General features: G+C 40.1%; 1 protein-coding gene across 5 annotated transcripts in view; it reads left to right on the plus strand.

Annotated features, from left to right (window-relative positions):
• Positions 1-15,707, plus strand: part of LOC149190333 (glutathione S-transferase TCHQD-like) — an 89,897-nt gene extending 74,190 nt beyond the window's left edge. For 4 of the 5 annotated variants that reach the window (XM_089412116.1, XM_089412117.1, XM_089412118.1 and 1 more), the window contains 2 exons: positions 14,252-14,540; positions 14,812-15,707. In XM_089412116.1, coding sequence (XP_089268242.1) covers positions 14,332-14,540; positions 14,812-15,397 — 795 coding nt within the window. In that variant the 5' untranslated portion in view covers positions 14,252-14,331 and the 3' untranslated portion in view covers positions 15,398-15,707. The remainder of the gene's footprint in view (positions 1-14,251; positions 14,541-14,811) is intronic. The other variant, XM_089412119.1, reaches the window with a different exon arrangement.
• Positions 15,708-18,553: the final 2,846 nt, after the last annotated feature.

Consider the following 18,553-nt stretch of genomic DNA (forward strand, 5'->3'; position numbering starts at 1 on the left):
GTTCTATCTGCAGTTTACTTTAATGCTAATGTGATTGCTAATCTAGAAAAGATATTGAGCTAACTATGAAAATTGAAATAAATTGCTCTAAGCATAGAACATACTTAAATTTAACATGGTATTAGAGTTGAGGTGAAGACAAAGCCCAAGGAAGAATGGAAGAGCAATCACCGAGATAGTTGGGAAAGGACAAAAGGATCAATGGATTCCTCATCTCCTTTCAAATTCAACAAGGGTGAAGTCGAAGCAGAGAATATAATCAAAATGGCACAACGGAAGTTTCTGATGACCTAAAGATCACTTCAATGGGAAGTCTGGATCTAAGGGTGGAAAGAAAGACATATGCCTTATTTGCAATAAGTTTGGCCATTATGTAAAGGAGTGTCTGAATGGCAGGAACACATCACTTGATGATGATAACAATCATTCCAGGGACATCTTCAATAATAAGAGGAATGCCAAGTAATGTAGGCCATCAAGGAAATGGCCGACTCTTCAGAGAAAGCAAGGAACCCTAGGTATGAAGAATCAAATGTTGTTATCTTGTATTGGTCCTCTCCTTTAGATTCTGTGGGAATCTGGCTTATTGATTATAGTGCTTCAAGGCACTTCATCGGATAGAAGGGTGCTCTCTCGAATTTGGTAAGAGATGGAAACAATCGTGGGATTATACTTGGAGCCGATGCCACCTATCCTGGAAATGCTGTAGGAAATGTTACCCCTCAATTAAATGAGGGTAACTCGATTCATTTACAGAATCTCTTTTATGTACATGATCGCAAGAAGAACCTGGTGTCCATTTCGACAATGGAAGTCAAAGGTGTCAGGGTGTCATTCATCAATGGAAAGGTACATGTTTGAAAATAGAATTTTCAAAGATGCTTTTTCTCATGGGTTCAGGGTTGGCAATTTGTATCAAGTTGCAGGATGGTCCACTGGGGATCATGTCAACTGACATATCTCATCTGTAACACCGGAGGTCTACTTATGGGGCCCTACCCGATGTGAGTCAGATGGTGACAGTGATGCCTGAATTCAAGAAGAGCATGAAGGTACATATCTGAGATGTACCAAAGGAAAATATTACAAGGGGACCATTCCCCTTATGTAGCAGCTCCACAGGTTTTGAACAACCCGAGGAGCTTGAGATTCATGATCGGGAATCTCATGTATACAGGTGGAAGAACTCCCTCTATGGCTTGAAGCAAAACACCTCGAGCATAGTATGAGAGGATTGATAGCTGTCTGATGAAAGTTGAGATTCACTAGGAGTGGAACCGATCCAAACCATTGCTCGAAGGTTGTGGATGATAGATCTCTCATACCGTCACCTTCTAAGGACGACCTATTTTTTGACAGGTGTAGACCCTCTCATTTGCAGAAGCAAGATGGAGTTGGATTCCGGATGTGGAACGGTACACTGCAAGCTCGTGACTACCTCAAGGATCTTAACTTTCAGAAGTTATATGGTAGTGATGCCGGACCAGATTTGGGAAATGCCTCTGAGTTTCATAAACTCATTCGCATTAATGTTCTTGGTGAACTTCCGTCCGGAGATATGTTTTGCAGTTAGTATGATGAGCTCATATATGGTTGAGCCTCACTGGATTGGTGCCAAGTATCTTCTGAGATATATTCGGGGCACAATCTCTCATGAATTGAGATACATTGTCGGAAATGTGAAGTTGCATGATTATTCGAATGCTGACTGGGCAGGCAATGTGGAGGATCGCAAGAGCACTTCTGAGTGCTGGTTCTCTTTGGATTCTGCTTCGATATCATGGATGAGTAGGAAGCGGAAGTCGGTTGCTATAAGCACCGCCGAGACCGAATGCATAGCTACGAGTATAATCTTGTATGAAGCTGCCTGGTTGTGGAAGCTCTTCAATGAGCTGTTTGTACACATGATGGATACCACCGTGATCTTCTCTGTCAACCGGGGGGGATTCGATTGTTGATGAATCTCGTATTCTATGATTGCTCTAGCAAATAGACATCAGATACTACCTTATCAGGGATATGGTATGTCGATGAGCGAGGAGGCTCCATCACATTGAGATTGATGTACAGGTCGCAGACATTCTGTTAAAGCCCCGGGGAAAGGTCAAATTTGTGACTTTCTCGAATGACTTGGAGTCGTTGAGAGACCCTCTTATGAGGGTCCTGCATGTTGCATACATTGAGCTTTGGGAGCTTCGTGGGGCTTGGGGTACTTACTGGAGCAACACGCGACCATAGGGTGACTCACCCTCCCCTAATGGTGCGTTGTGTACAGGGTGAAAGGTTCAACCTTCCCCTATGATACCCCGTGGCGATTATGGGACAAGATGATTAGTTCTCTTGTGGGCCAGGATGATTAGTTCTCCTGTGGTGACAATTGGACATGATTATTCGTTCTCCTGTGGACAGGATGATTAGTTCTCCTGTCGAGGCATCCTACCCATGTAGTCTGGGACTAATGGGAAGTACCTCTCATCTGATCAATGAGAAATGGGGTTAGGGACCATTAGTAGTACTATCAATGGACGCATCGTTGTATCTACTGTATTCCCTATGACTTCCATTGATCTGGGATCAGTATGAGTGGTTTGAGACACTCTCTTGTGATATTGATCTAGGATCAATAAAAATGACTTCGGGTCAGTAGACAATGGTATGAGACATTCTCGAACAATTCTTCGTCTTCATGGTTCAAGCAGAGCAGAGCAATGTAGGGCAGGGCACTGATGGCAGAGATAGTACAGTCAGACATATGGATCGCTTGGGGTACTTACTGGAGCAACACGCGACCATAGGGTGACTCGCCCTCCCCTAATGGTGCGTTGTGTACAGGGCAATGTTACTTGGGAGCGGGAGCGGAAGCGGGAGCGGGAGCGACCATTTTCAGAAGCTCCCGGTTTGGGAGCGAATCCCGGAGCGATTTTTTAAAAATATATATATTTTTTATATTTTTTAATTTTTGATACATATATGTCAACAAAAACATGTAGAATGATGAATTAGATATAAAAAACATAAAAAAGCATAGATTGAACCATATAACAACAATCATCTAGAAGTTATAATCTTCATCAACCACGTCCGCAAGTTAGTAACATAGTAACATACAACATATTGAGTCTCATGATTCATCAATCTTAAAGTTTCAAGCTTTCAAAATTCAATATATAACATTTATCATCATTGATCACCAAAGTTGTACTTGTAAGCTAAGTGTAACCATTACAACAAATAATATCTAACATGAAATGAAATGTTATAAAATGAAATGAAATGAAACAACTTTCAACTTTCATGAAGCATCATATTCATAATTCATTACTAATGAGTTATAATTGCCAACTTCAAACTTAAATTGTCATATATTGTTTAAAAAAATATCATAATAAATATGAAAGAGTCAATAGTTATAAAAGCTACTAGAAACTAGAAAAGAGAAGTAAATCTATTATCTATTTCCTATGCTTGGGCCTCTTGCCACCACGAGAAATGTCTAATTTTTTAGTCTTGTTGCAAAATCAGGATCTTTGTCATTAATATCACCCTCCAAGCATTAATATCCAGAGGTATCTTTGTCATTACCTTTGTATCTATATAGGGATCTTTGTCATTAATATCACCCTCTAAGCATTAACATAAGATAGAAAAAGCATAGCATGTCAAGTCAAGATTTTGTTTGAGTGATGCGTACATTTTTAGAAGGGTCATGATAGAGGAGTTCGACAACCAATGTCACTAACATCAAGGTACATAGAGGGATTGGTACTCTTGATTAAATATGAGTTCCATACCCTAATACATGACAAAATTCAATGGAAACATTGCAATCCCCCAATCCTGAAATCCTGAAAAACTGATAAGTCTGCTGGATTTTGAATGAAATCTAAAATTCTACTTTCTCCATATGAAATCCAATGAGGACGAAACCACTCTCAAACATCCTGAGTCATTTCATGGTAATGTTAAAAATTTAAGTAAAAGGATGAAAATGAAAATTAAAGAAAATGTCACTTTTACTTTAAGAATTTAACATTACCATGAATAGCATATCAATACTAGGGCCTAGACTTGATCATTAAGTTGCCCCACTCAAAAACTATTTGTTTCTTTCAAAAAAAATTGCATTTCAAACATTACTACAAACAAAAAAAAATGCAAAAAAGGCAAAACGCTCCCGAAAACGCTCCCGAAAAGGCAGGGAGCGAAATTTTTTTTAGGGAGCGCGCTCCCGACCCGCTCCCGAGTCGCTCCCGCCCGGAGCGCGGATCGGGAGCGGGAGCGAGGGGGGGGGGGGGCGCTCCCCCGCAACACTGGTACAGGGTGAAAGGTTCAACCTTCCCCTATGATACCCCGTGGCGACTATGGGACAAGATGATTAGTTCTCTTGTGGGCCAGGATGATTGGACAGGATTATTCGTTCTCTTGTGGACAGGATGATTAGTTCTCCTGTCGAGGCATCCTACCCATGTAGTCTGGGACTAATGGGAAGTACCTCTCATCTGATCAATGAGTAGGGAAATGGGGTTAGGGACCATTGGTAGTACTATCGATGGATGCATCGTTGTATCTACTGTACTCCCTATGACCTCCATTGATCTGGGATCAGTATGAGTGGTTTGAGACACTCTCTTGTGATATTGATCTAGGATCAATAAAAATGACTTCGGGTCAGTAGAGAATTGTATGAGACATTCTCAATCAATTCTTCGTCTTCATGGTTCAAGCAGAGCAGAGCAGTGTAGGGCAGGGCATTGATGGCAGAGATAGTACAGTCAAACATATGGATCAGCAGATGGAGTTCTCCCTAGTTGAGAGGGAGTGTTAAAATTGGCAACTAGGGCCAATCTCCACGTGGGTCATCTTCTTTATGGCAACTGATATTTTTCTTGGATCCCTCTCATCGAGAGGTGTAGGATTGATCTAAAGATCATCCGATTCCGACAAGTATTCATGGAGATATGATTTTTTTTGTGTTATGGGACAATTTGTCAAGGTTGGCCAACAACCAAATTGCCCCCACTTGTGCTCAACGTTTTAGTATAAATAGAGGTGCCTTGAAAGTCATTTGTACATACACTTCTTGTGATCTCTTCCTCTCCACTTGTCTTGGGTTTTGGTGGGAGGAGAGATCCTAAGAAGACAATGCTGCCCTAAAACGCAGTAATGAAGATGATGCCCTAAAATGCAGTAATGAAGATGATGCCCTAAAATGCAGTAATGAAGATGATGCCCTAAAACGCAGTCATGGAGAGGATGCCCTAGCTCAACGATGTCATGGAGAAGGCATGCCCTAGATCTGAACGCTGCCATGAGAAGGAAGAGTCTTGGATGTGCCCTAGCCGCAGTCAAGAGGGGCAGTAAAAGTGTAAGCCCTCAACGCAGCCAAGAAAAGGGTCTTCTGTCTAAGGGAGTTTCAACACTATCCAAGGAGCCCTAGAGGAAGCCCTAGCCGCAGAAATTAGGAGGACGTTTGCAGCCCTATGGACGTTGTTAAGAGGGATATGCCATGCCCTCATCCACTATGCTAAAAGAATCAAGGACACAGTCAAAGGAGGTCTTAACTTGTAAAAGACTTTGCTGTCATGAGGAAGCCCTACTGCCTAAACTGCTGATCTAAATCAAGGCAGCCCTAAACGCTGTCTTTAAAAGATGTTCTAGCCGCAGTAGGAGGAGAGTCCTAGCAGCCATTAAGGGAGAGGTATAGCTGTTGTGAAAGGAAGGTCTGATCGCAGTCATAGGAGGCCTATTTCAGCAGTCAAAAGAACCTCAACCACAGCAAGAAAGAGACTGATCAGCGTGTACATTTGAGAGCTGTTTCAGGGGTCAAATTAAAGGGCTGAACTGCTTGCTGGTAGGAGGTTTGAGTGAGCTCTTGCTGGAAGGATATCAGCCACTCTATAGGCTGTCATAATCAAGTTCTAAGGACTGCTGTATGCCACTTGAATGCCACTGTAATAAGAAGTGAGCATAGACATAGTTCATTCATTGTTTAGGGCTTGAAGGCTACACTGAATTGTAAAGGAAATGATATTTCCTTGGAGATCAATTGTAGTCAAATCTGGGTAGATTTTAAGGATTGTTAGGAGACTGCACCTTGGACCTGTTAAAGGAGTCCAGCTCAGTGATTGAGTGCAGCACAGTGACAAGTGCAACATGATGATAAGGTGCAGCAGTATGATGTGTGCAACATGGTAATGAGGTCCAGCATGATGATTGAGTGCAACACAATGAGGTGCAGCACAGTGAGGAGTAGCATGGTGATGGAGTCACCTTGGATCAGTGGAAGCAGTATGCCTTCTACTCAGCTCAGATCAGCTACCTCATATGCTATCTTCTTAGAGAAGATCTCTGCTCTTATTTAGATAAGTCAATATGTTGACTTCTGATGTATATGTACTATCTCTCTCTCTGTTGAACTATTAAAGAACATATAAGAAGAATTGATCAAGGGTTTCCCCACATTGGGGTTTGTCCCTGGCTAGTGCCACATCTTGTGTCCTCTTGTCTTGGCTTGTCTTCTGCGATTTATGTTTATGTTCTATCTGCAGTTTACTTTAATGCTGATGTGATTGCTAATCTAGAAAATATATTGAGCTAACTATGAAAATTGAAATAAATTGCTCTAAGCATAGAACATAGCTAAATTTAATAGAAACAAACTCCTTAGAGGTACATTCTTCTCTATTATCAGACCTCATGATCTTGATCTTCTTTCCCATCAAGCTTTCAACTTTAGCCTTGAATTCCTGGAACTTGTCAAAGACTTCATCCTTCGTCTTCATGAAGTAGATTCACGTCTTGTGAGAGAAATTATCAATAAAGATTACATAGTACAAAGAGCCTCTAAGAGATTTCATTGGCACTAGGCCACATACATTAGAATGAACTAGATCTATGTCTTGCTTAGATCTACTTTCGCTACTTGGAAAAGGTTCCTTGACATTCTTCCCAAGCACACATCCTTTACATACACCTCCATGTTCTTCTTGCAAATCTAGAACACCTGCAACCATCTGCTTTAAGGCTGGCAAAACTTGATAGTGAAGGTGAGCACATCTTCTATGCCAAAGCTCACGTGGATTAATATCATTATGTAAAAGTGCTTGAATAGGTTGTTTCAAAAGTCTATACAACCTTCCTTCACGAACTCCAATTACTCTAGCAGAATCTATGCTAGAGCCTTTGGGCCAAACAAAAACTTTTCCATCAACAAATGCTACTCTATCTCCTTTATCTTCCAATCATGAAATAGAAACCAAATTTTTCTTCAAACCTGGTACATATAATATGTTGCTAAGATGAACATTATCACCTGATTCTAGCTCAATGGATGTCTTCCCAATGCCTTTGATTGCATAACTATTGTTGTCTCCAAGTTCCACCTTTTGTGATAATCTTCTTTCCATTAGACTTGTGAGGTTGTCTCGATCTCCTGTCATGTGCCTTGAGGCACCACTATCTACTAGCCACAAGTCTTCACTATCTGCAACAAAACCAGTAAGAGCAGAGAAATAGAAAAAATCTTTATTACTTGGATTTTCATTCTTAGGTTTCTTTGGAAGTTCTTCAAAATATGTTGCAGAGGCATGCTTCTTTTCTTTTCTATCATTCGATCTTTCAGGACAATTGTGTCTAAAGTGACCAAATTTATGACATTGAAACTTTTGACATATCTCTCTTTCCTTGAAGAGCGGATCTTCTTTCTTCAGGTCTTCTTCCTTCATTTCTTCTTCCTCCATTTCTTCTTTGAAAGCCAAACTTCTTTCTTCCTCCGCCCTTCTTGAAACGTACTGCATATGCCTGAGAGTCACCTTCTTCAGATCATAGAATCCTCCCTCTTGACATGAGCCTTGATTCTTCTTGAGTGCATGCGGTCCATAGTTCATCAAAATTTGGAACATCCTTTCTAGCACGTATTCCTGCTGCAAATGAATCCCATGATTCAGGGAAACCATTGAGTGCTACAGGTACTAGTTCTTTTTCGAGAATGATTTCATCAAGTGCTTGAAGTTGGCCTCTCAATTGATAAATCCTCATGAAATATGAGGCTATAGTATCATTCCTTCTCATTCTAACACCACGAAGCTCATTCTTCAAACTCATTGCTTGACCAATATTGTTGATGATATACAAACCAATTAGGGAACCATACATTTATTTTATTTGAAGAGTCAAGATTTGCAATATATGGGATCAAATGATCTTTGTTAGAATCTACAATGATACTTCTAACTGTAATGTTATCTTTCTCAAATTTTAATTTCTCTTCATCCTTTTCAGGTTAAATGACGTTTCCTTTCAAAATACACAAGAGATCCTCTTTTGTGAGAAGATCAATCATTGTTTTCCAAGCCCTAAAGTTTGTAGTTGCCCTTAATTTGTTTTCTGGACAAGAAAGTGATTGTAGATGTATGTCTTCCTTAAGAGTGATCTCTTACCAAAGCTTCTTCAAGAGTGATCTCAATGCCCTTTTTGTGTCACCTAAGCTTTGATACCATGTTGAGTTTTTAAGTGCAATAGATTCAAGCACAATATTTCGGAAATACTGATAATTACTTCAAATGATATAGATCTTCTTTTAACAATTCTAGTTTATCGTTAAGTAATTACACTTCAACCATAAAACCATAAGGACAATATAGATCACAATACATAGAGAACACAAGATTTACCCTGAGAAAATCCACTTGGGGGGGAAACCCAACAACCTTTTTCTTAGAGAAATTCTTCAATTCAACAAGAGATACATCTAAGGTAGCTATCAACTATGGCATCCAACAAGCTATGGTCAAACCTGGTCAAGCAACCCTTTAGTCAAGTCAAGTCAAGTCAAACTTTCACCCTTCAAAATTTAGGCCCTCTCAGATTTGCCCAAAATTTCGGTCTGCCCAGAATATGCTGCCCAAAAGCTTCTTAGAAATTCGGCCTGAGTACAATGACCTGCTGTGGTGGCGGCTAGAGGGGCGGATTCCCCTTTCCCGTGAGTCTGCTCTTGCTAAAATCATAGGAACTTAGTATACCCGACTTGCAGGTGGTTGGTTATGCTCTTGGTGTTATAGTGGCAGCTATGAGGTTTGATCCTGGGTCTCCCATAGATTAGGCCTGGCAGTTACCGATTCACCATGTGGTTAAAAAACAAAAAGAAATTCGGCCTGCCCAAAAACTGTTGCGTAGAAAAGTCACACGTGCGAGGTCTAGAGAGAGAAATGCGAGTTAGAGAGAGAGAGAGATCTTCTTCCTCGTCCTTCACTTAGATGCCCAAAAAACTGTCTTTCTTGTGTGAGGTTGAATGGTGCCTTTGTGGAGGAGGTCGAATGCCTTTATATAGTGTTCTTCTTGTCCATAATGGGTGTGTCTCTTCATTGGGCCGACTTGACTTGAGGGAGGGCCGACTTGACTAGTTTGGAGCCAAAAATTCAATTTTTAAATTTCAAAAATTTCTCTTTTATATCAGACTTGTGAAGAACATGTCTTATATAAATTCTTTCAAGGGCTAAATAATCAAAATGACATGAAGAACGTGTCTTACCAATTCTTTATACATTACAAGGGCTAAAATATAAATTATGTTGATTTGGGGTAGCATCGGATGTGCTCTAAGCTTCAAATTTTGCAGGGAGGCTTGGGCACATGCATTCCAAAAACCTAGAAACCGTTTTGGGAAATTCCACTCTGAGACGATTATATTAAAATAATTAATATTTTTAATGGAGATCCTAAGTCTAAACTTAGGAAAATTAAAATATTAATGGGTATTAATCTAATTGTGGGAATCTTCTAGATAAAGACGAAGATAAAGTTAGAATGATCTGAGCCTTTAATTAGGAGTTAATCTAGGCCGTTGGTTGTCCAACAGAAAGATATAAGAAGGGGCTTGAGGGTCATTTGGAAAATACACCAAGAGATCAAATTTATGAAGTGAGAAGTTCTTAGGAGGACATTCTGATCGAAGAGATCTTTTGCAGTAGAGGGGTAGGGACAGTGATTCGGAGGAAGATTTCCAGATCTGGAGAGGCAGTAACAAGAGGCTAAGTTATTCCCAGTGCAGGAACGCGCAAGTGCAGGAATGTGCGAGTCCCAAGTTGGTTTTTTCTGGGGACGTTTGTCCAAAAAGTAATGGTGTCCTATGTGTTTTTTCCTCGCTCAATTTCTATGTTTCAGAATCATATTTAATTTGGTGTAGGATGCTTCAGTAATTTACTTCAATGTTTTAAGAAGAAATCTGAAATAAGTTTGTAAAGTAATTTATGATCTAGGTGAAGTAGATTTAGTTGGTTGCAGTAGGATTCATGAGGTTGTTAGATCTAGGAATTTTCACATGGTATCAAAGCTGTTGATGTGAAATAGGAAGAGTAGATCTAGCACTGAAGCAAGGGCCAACTTGCTGTAACAAGCAGCGGTTTGAATCCCCTGAGGGATTGCGTAGTTCTAGCCAGGAGGGCTATATTTTTGTGGGTGTCTTTCTCTAAGTGAGATGACAGAGAGGTAAGACTGTCGGATTGAGAATTTTCCAAGGTAGAGGGAACCACGCAGAGCATCAACGCAGAGCTAGAGGGACGCAGTTTTCTGCAAGCTGAGTGTTGGGCAAAAAAGCCGTCGGAAGAAGGAAGCAGATCACATAGTGAAGGAATACTTCCTAAGTGATTTCTTGTCGAGGAAATCAATATTTCTCATTTGTTGAGCAGTAGAGGAGCAACAGACTTACTAGTTCCATCAGAGAGTGTGTAAGCCAGCCTAGAAGCTACGCAGTAAAGAGAAATAGGGCGTTGTTCGATAGTTTTTGGAGGATATGGCAACCAGTGGCTTGAGGGATGAGGACAGGTTGGACGGAGCTTCCAACTTCATCATCTGGAAGGCTAAAATGTCCTTCCTTCTAGATGAGCATGCCCTCAAGACGCATGTTGATAGTGTGGTAGCTGTCCCTGCGGATGTAGATCCGTTGAAGAAGTACAGAGCTGAAATGGCAAAGGCCAAGAGGATGATCCTGGATGGAGTCAAGGATCACGTGGTGTGCCACGTTGCTAGCAGAGCAACTGCTAAGGAGATGTGGGATGCTTTGGCCACATTGTATCAGGGATCTTCTGAGCAGCAGAAGATGTACTTGGAGTAGAAGTTGAGATCTGCTCAGATGCAGAAGGGAGAACGTGTGGATCCATTCCTCACGAAGCTGAAGGAGACCCGTGATGAGTTGTTGGCTGCGGGGCATACACCTTAGGATTTAAAGTTAGTGAGACTGGCCCTAAATTTTGTCTCGGATGAGTGGCAAGTCTTTGTCCAGAGTATCTTGGGCAGAGCAGCATTGCCTAATTGGGATGAGATGTGGGTAGCTCTAAAACAAGAAGAGCTGAGGAGAGACTTGGTCAAGGTCAAATTTGACAGAAGCAACAACAACAGTGGGTCGAAGCACAAAGTAGAGGAGGAGGATAATGCAACCCTTGCATCGAAGGGGCTGTAGGGGCAACAAAGACGAAAGAAGGATGTCTACAAGGTGAAGTGTTCAGATGTGGCGAGATGGGCCACTATGCATCCCAGTGTCCCTTGAAGAAAAAGGACAAGGATGAGAAGCACAATCCTAAGATTGTAGCCGCAAAGATCGAACAGGAGGAGGAGTTTGCCATGATAGCCAAGATACCTCCAGGAGGGAGGTGGGCTGATATAGACCTGTATTTTGATAGAGCTACAGATGGGCAGGATTCTTGAGGAGCCCACCTCTTGGATCATAACCTTGCTATGGGAGCCCATGATTAGTAGTAGCAGGATGGAGGAGTTTTTAGTTGGTGCCATGGAGTGTTGGAGCAACAGATGCAGTAGTTAGGAGCGCAAGAACTTGAGCAGTGAAGAGAAGAGAGGTAGCAGTCCATGGAGGCATAGTGTAGAGCTTCAACAACGCAGTGGCTTCAGAAGACAACGTGGGACTAGCAGTAGTCAGGGTTTCAACACTGAGGTGTATCCACGGGATACTTGTCCAGTTTTTGGGTGTTTTCAGTTGCTTCTCTCAGCAACTGAGTTGCAGTACGGATTCAATGTTAGTAGTGGCAGTGCTAGCAGCATAACAGATGCAGCTTTTGAGAGGGAGCTGTAGTACAGATGTAGCATTGGTAGTGGCAGTGTCAAAGGCAAAAATATAGTAGCAGTGACAACGTAGTAGTTGGTGGACAACATGTTAGACATCCGCAGCGTAGAGGACGATGCTTCAGAGTCAGAGCAATATGCAGTAGCATATTGCTTTGGGGTAACATCGGATGTGCTCTAAGCCTCAAATTTTGCAGGGAGGCTTGGGCACATACATTCCAAAGAACCCAAAAACTGTTTTGGGAAATTCCACCCAGAGACGATTATATTAAAATAATTAATATTTTTAATGGAGTTCCTAAGTCTAAACTTAGGAAAATTAAAATATTAATGGGTATTAATCTAATTGTGGGTGAATCTTCTAGATAAAGATGGAGATTAGGAGTTAATCTAGGCCATTGGTTGTCCAAAGGAAAGATATAAGAAGGGGCTTGAGGGTCATTTGGAAAATACATTGAGAGATCAAGAGATCAAATTTCTGAAGTGAGAAGTTCTCAGGAGGAAATTCTGATCGAAGAGATCTTTTGCAGTAGAGGGGCAGGGACAGTGATCCAGAGGAAGATTTCCAGATCTAGAGAGGTAGTAGCAAGAGGCTAAGTTATTCCCAGTGCAAGAACACGAGTGCAGGAACACACAAGTGCAGGAACGTGAGTGCAAACAACACGAGTGCCAGGGTTGCTTAGGGAATATTTCTGCCAGATTTTCTTGTTCTTTGGATTGCCAGTTGGGCATCCATAGATGTACTCAGATTTCACTGCTGCATAATAAAATAAAACCCTCACTGCCGCAACGGTTTTCCCAAGTTGGGTTTTTCCAGGGACATTTGTACAAAAGTAACGGTGTCCTATGTGTTTGTATTTCCTTGTTCAGTTTCTATGTTTCAGAATCATATTTAATTTGGTGTAGGCTGCTTCAGTAATTTACTTCAATGTTTCAAGAAGAAATCTGAAATAAGTTTGTAATGTAATTTATGATCTAGGTGAAATAGATTTAGTTGGTTGCAGTAGGATTCCTGAGATTGTTAGATCTTGGAATTTTCACAATGAAGACCCACCATAGCTACAAAAATTTAACACCATGGTTGTTGAATAGCCCACTTGGCACTCATGGCATTGGGTGATGCTTACAGGGGTGAAGTGGGGTTGAAGCTAGTGAAGTTTCCTCTTTGGGGTTTGCACTTGATAACTTATAGGGAGGGTCGCCCATCCGGGTTGAAGCTAGTGAAGTTTCCTCTTTGGGGTTTGCACTTGATAACTTATAGGGAGGGTCGCCATTCCAAGACTCCTGTAGCTCAAGCATACTTAACCATGGAGTTTTCCCCATCGTCAAGTGCATTTAGCTAGCTAGCCCATTTGCACAACTTCAGCAAGTATTGTGTCTAATGAACGAACTATTGACTTAGAGCTTCTTGAATCTTTTTATTTAAGCATGCTCAACCATAGAGCTTTCCCCATAGTCAAGTGCATTTAGCATGCTAGCCCATTTGCAAAACTTAAGCAATATTGTGCCAAATGAACTATTCACTTAGAGCTCCATGACACTTTTTATTTAAGCATATTTTCAATGTTTTTGTTGAGTCCCAGTTGAACTCCTATACTCCAGCCTCTCTGAGTCATTTGTCAACCTGCGATTTTCATCGTTGGATATTATGCATTATTGAACAGTCCATTTGAGTATGTGCGAGTCCAAGCAAGTCTTATAAATTATTGGCGGGCTTTATATGTCACTATTCAAAAACCTCTTTCATTTTGCAATTAATGCCTTGAACCATTCAGAGTATCACTTCGACACTTTTCAGATCTCTCTCTCTCTCTCTCTATATATATATATACTCTATTTTGTTTTCCTTTGTCATGTTCTCTACATGTTCCCTTTAGCTTGGTCATTGTGTCCTTAAATGGTATTCAGTAGTTAAAGTTAAATTTGTAGGTTTATCTATGCTTTCAAACTGATGATACATGTTAATGGATACATAAAACAGTCCTCAGCTATAAATTGACTGGGAACCTCCAAATGATTGAAGGACAAATATTTTGGTAAATGCTTTAGCAGATGTGCCTGACAATGAATAATATGGATGTGCAGTATAGTCATATGGTCAAGGAGGGTTTTTTGTTATAATGTGATTTAATGAAAATGGGTAAGCCTCACGGATCTTCTATTGTTGGATTGCACGCAGAAGAAGTGATCTTTCTCCTGAAGTAATTTGCAGAAAGTTTGTAGCAAGTTAGTGGATATGTTTTGAAGCACTTGAATGAAATGCAGCTGTATCAACATCCTTACTCATTAGATAGTCAGAAAGTGCGGCTTGCTCTTGAGGAGAAAGGCCTAGATTACTGGCCATACAGCATCAATCCTCTGAAGGCGAAGAACCTAGATTCAAGAATTTTTCGCATGAACCCAACTGGCAAACTACCTGTATTCCTGAATGGTCAACATATTATTTTGGACACACTTTCCATTCTTCAGTACGTCATTATATTACACTTTAACTTCTTTGTTTTGGCATCAAGTAACACATTCTACTTTATTTTAAATGATATAAATGGAAGAAGTCAAGGTGCTTCAGAGTGCTTTGTTTCTTCATACTCACGTCTGTTTGAGGTTCTCATTTTTATACGGCAACGAATGTATTAGTATTTGCTTAAAACAATCTTATTGTCATTCCTATTCTGGGCCGATTTCTAGTGGTAAAGATTTAAAGCATGTTCAATGATAGTAGCTTATGTTACACCACAGGTATATTGATAGCATACATGAACCATTAGGGGGTGATGCTGTGGACCGCGAGAAAATGCTACTATGGATGCGCTCGATAGATTCCTGGAATCCAAAGCTATTTACTCTTAGCCATGTTCCTCAAAAGTACCGACTTTTCTTTTCAAGATTCCAGAGACGAGCTGCAATTGCACGAATGGCCGAGTGTCCTGATCTGGCTGGCAAGTACCACTTGAAGCTCCACAGTGCCTATGCAACAGAGGAGGAATTGAAAGACAAGGAGCTCATCAACAGTAGCAATGAACTACTAATAAAAATACTTGATGCTGCTGAGGACCAACTTTCATCTACCGACTTTTTAGCGGGTGGAGCCTTTTCAATGGCTGATGCCATGTTTATTCCAATTTTAGCTCGTATTAATCTATTGAATTTAGAAGAAGAGTACATTGGTTCAAGATCACATCTGTTAGATTACTGGAACAGGGTTAAGAAACGCCCGAGCTATCATGCGGTTATTGGAAAGTATTTTTCGGGATGGAGGAAATACAAAACACTATATGCCACCTACAGCTCTGTCTGGGTTAGAAACTTGTTCAGGAGATACTGAACCTAATTTTCTGGAGCTTTTCGTATGTTCTTACAGTGATCCAGAAATTGAAATCAGAGTGTGAATATCATATATTCTTGAGAAAGTTACACAATATGGTTGTAAGAGAAGGACGTCTATATGTAGGGTTGTAAATTGTCTTGTTTCATTCGGTTTTATCCATCATGGTGTTTAACAAATAATAGCATTGTCAATGACAGTGTATTTGTATAGGTGCATGGCAATAGAAGCTGGTTACTGTGCTGTTTTACCAATACAATCGGTAGAATGATATCCGATTTATTTTTGTATGGAATCATCTTTGGTTAAAGAGGCATCAGAATTGATATGATATTTGCGATATAATTGTAGCACAATATTGAGGTGTTCCCTTTGAACTAGGCTGCCATAGGGACAAATTTATTCTCGAGTATTTTCATCTGAATCTTGATAGATCTCCCTTCATTTAAAGAGTATTTGGTTCACTAGTTTGTGTTTCGGTTGAGATGTATTGTAAATTTACAGTGGTTGGGATTGACTATTTTGGCTTCTCCGAACTATAATTGTGTAGTTTCTGAAATTACAGAGTTTTTTTGAGGTTGATAGGCATCTTTTAGATATAAGTGTCAATTTAGGAGTTCTGAGTTGTATGGGTTTGGCTCTATTATACATGATGTATTGTATGAAATCTTTGTAATTAATTTTACCAATACAAATATATTGTTGAAAATCAGTCTCTCAAACAATGAACCTACTTTAAGCAATCTGTTGTATAAAATGTTGCCTTCTGGTTGGTAGTCAGTTGGAAGAAATAGAAAAATAGTCACGGGATTGTTTTAAAAATGAGCTAGGGAATGGCATGAAAAACATGTTATTCCTAATTTGTTGAACAGTTAATAAGCAACTTTATTATTTTGATTTTAAGTTGGTGTGGTTCCGCATTCAAAGGAAACCCTCCAGAATTGCTGTAGATGCCTGTTGCTCTAACTTGGCTTGGGGCGTCTTTGCTAGCAGCCAAGGTTCTAATAACCTGTGGAGTCTTTAAATTGCTGTCAAGCACATTTATTTAATTTAGTACATGTATGTCTATCAGTGTTTACAAACAATAAAAACCCAACAGTGCCCTGTAAGGTTGGCTCTATCCATATGTGCATCAACTCTGGCCATTTTTTATGTCTGAATTTTATTCAAATAGAATGTACATGGATATTTCTGTTTATTGGAATAAATTCTTATCATCCAGTCTTGAGGGTTAGCTCAAGCAGTTATGACTTAGAGGTGAGATACCTTCCTCAAGTTGGGGAGACTATGGCTTCAACCCTTTTGATTCCCTTGGAGTTAGGTGATTGGAACTTAGAAATTGGTTGTTTACCTTAATTACCACATGTTGAAAGTTGCAAAGTCAATTATCACTTGTCAACAATTGGGAAGTCAAAGTCATGAGGGGGTTCCTTTATACAGAAACAAAACATAATTCTGATTATATGATTCAGTAATATAGTTGTTGATTATTGGAGAGAGAAATGTCAAAGACGACACACAATTCATGGACATAAAGCCAATATTTACCATGGAAACCCCTAACTAGAAAACCAACACCCAAATAGATATCTATTAATGCATGCATATGTAGCCAATATTTACCATAGAAACCCTTAACTAGAAAAATCAACACCCAAATTGATATCTATTATTACAATGGAGTATTACAAGCCATTCAATAGGCTTTATCAAATATAATACCATGGGTTACCCAATTCTACAGATTTATAAAACACCATTGATAAACCCATCAATTATTTATTTAAGGTTATCTTAACTATTCTAAGACCGAGTCAGGATTATCCCAACATTCCCTCCTTTAAACTTTTCTTGGGTATAAACACTCACCCCTTTATTAATCAATTTTTGGAATACAACATGCCTTCTATCACTTAGGTCTACATCTTGAAATTTTGCCAATGAACCGTCAAACCAAAGGTATGTATGCCTAAATAGGTTTTACAACCATATGCTCATTTACATGTATGACCAAGCACGTGATGCTATGAAACATTAACCTATTTCATTGATAGAATCCCTCCTTCAATTGCAATTACATAGAACAAGTACTTACCTTAGCACTGTATGCTCAAGCAAATGATGTGAGGAGCATCTCCCTACTTTACTTGCATCCCTCTTTGCTCCATTGCAAGGAGTTGGCTCAAACATTCATTGAGTCTTTCTTCACCTACTATCTCCACGTGCTTCCACTAATTCTCCATATCAATCATTTTAAAACATTTCCATGCATCATTCACCATGTGTCATAAACCCATGAACCTCCACTTTAATTTGTATCTAGGGGACTTCATTTGTTGTCAATGCTATACTTGAATGTGTGCTTCTCTTAGTCATGTTGTCACATGGGTTGGTTGTTGATTTGTGTATCTTGGGAGGTACTCCAAGCACTAGGGTTCAGGTTTTTGAGGACAAAGTGCCACAAGGGTAGCGTGTGGGCTTGGAACCCAAGTATGGGGGTTTGGCACCAATCGTGTTTTGGGGAAAAACCATGATGGATTCACGACATGTGATGGATGAGGATGATAGTGCTCAGAAAGACAATTCTAATGCATAAAAAATTCGTCCAAATCTGAGTTGTCATTAGAGAGATGAATTTTTGAAGTTGACATAGTAAATATTGGATTTTCAAGTAGGTCGACTTGAAGAAAATTCCAAGTAGACGTGTCTCTTTGAGTGAACTCGTTGGAGGCCTTAAAGCCTATATATTGAGGACGAGTTGAGTCATTTTAAACAACCAATCTTGTGCAACACATACCTTAGAAAGAGAACTCGCTAGAGAGAATAATTTTGTGCCCTAGCCGCAACAAAAGAGGATTTGAAACAACGTGGGTTAAAGTTTGTTTAGGGGTTTGTTTCTGAGGACAAAACTGCTGGTGGGAGGGCCGAAGCCTTGTTCTTGTAGGCCACAGCCAAGGCAGGGACAGCGAGTTAGTTTGGAGGCTATTTGGTGGGTGGATAGTCCTCATAAGAGGCTGCCACAGGTTTGTCTATACACCTGTAGGATGCCACTGTCTTTTAGGAGGATAAGTTTGTGTTTAAGGGTTTGAATCTACCTTAAAAGAGCAACGTGGAGGGGCAACCTCCCATTGAAGGACAACCACATTTCACAAGGGA

The sequence above is a fragment of the Pinus tabuliformis genome, chromosome 3_1 (genome assembly GCF_031772625.1).
Source record: "Pinus tabuliformis cultivar Carrire ecotype Pingquan chromosome 3_1, CPIR1, whole genome shotgun sequence".
NCBI classification, from domain to species: Eukaryota; Viridiplantae; Streptophyta; class Pinopsida; order Pinales; family Pinaceae; genus Pinus; species Pinus tabuliformis.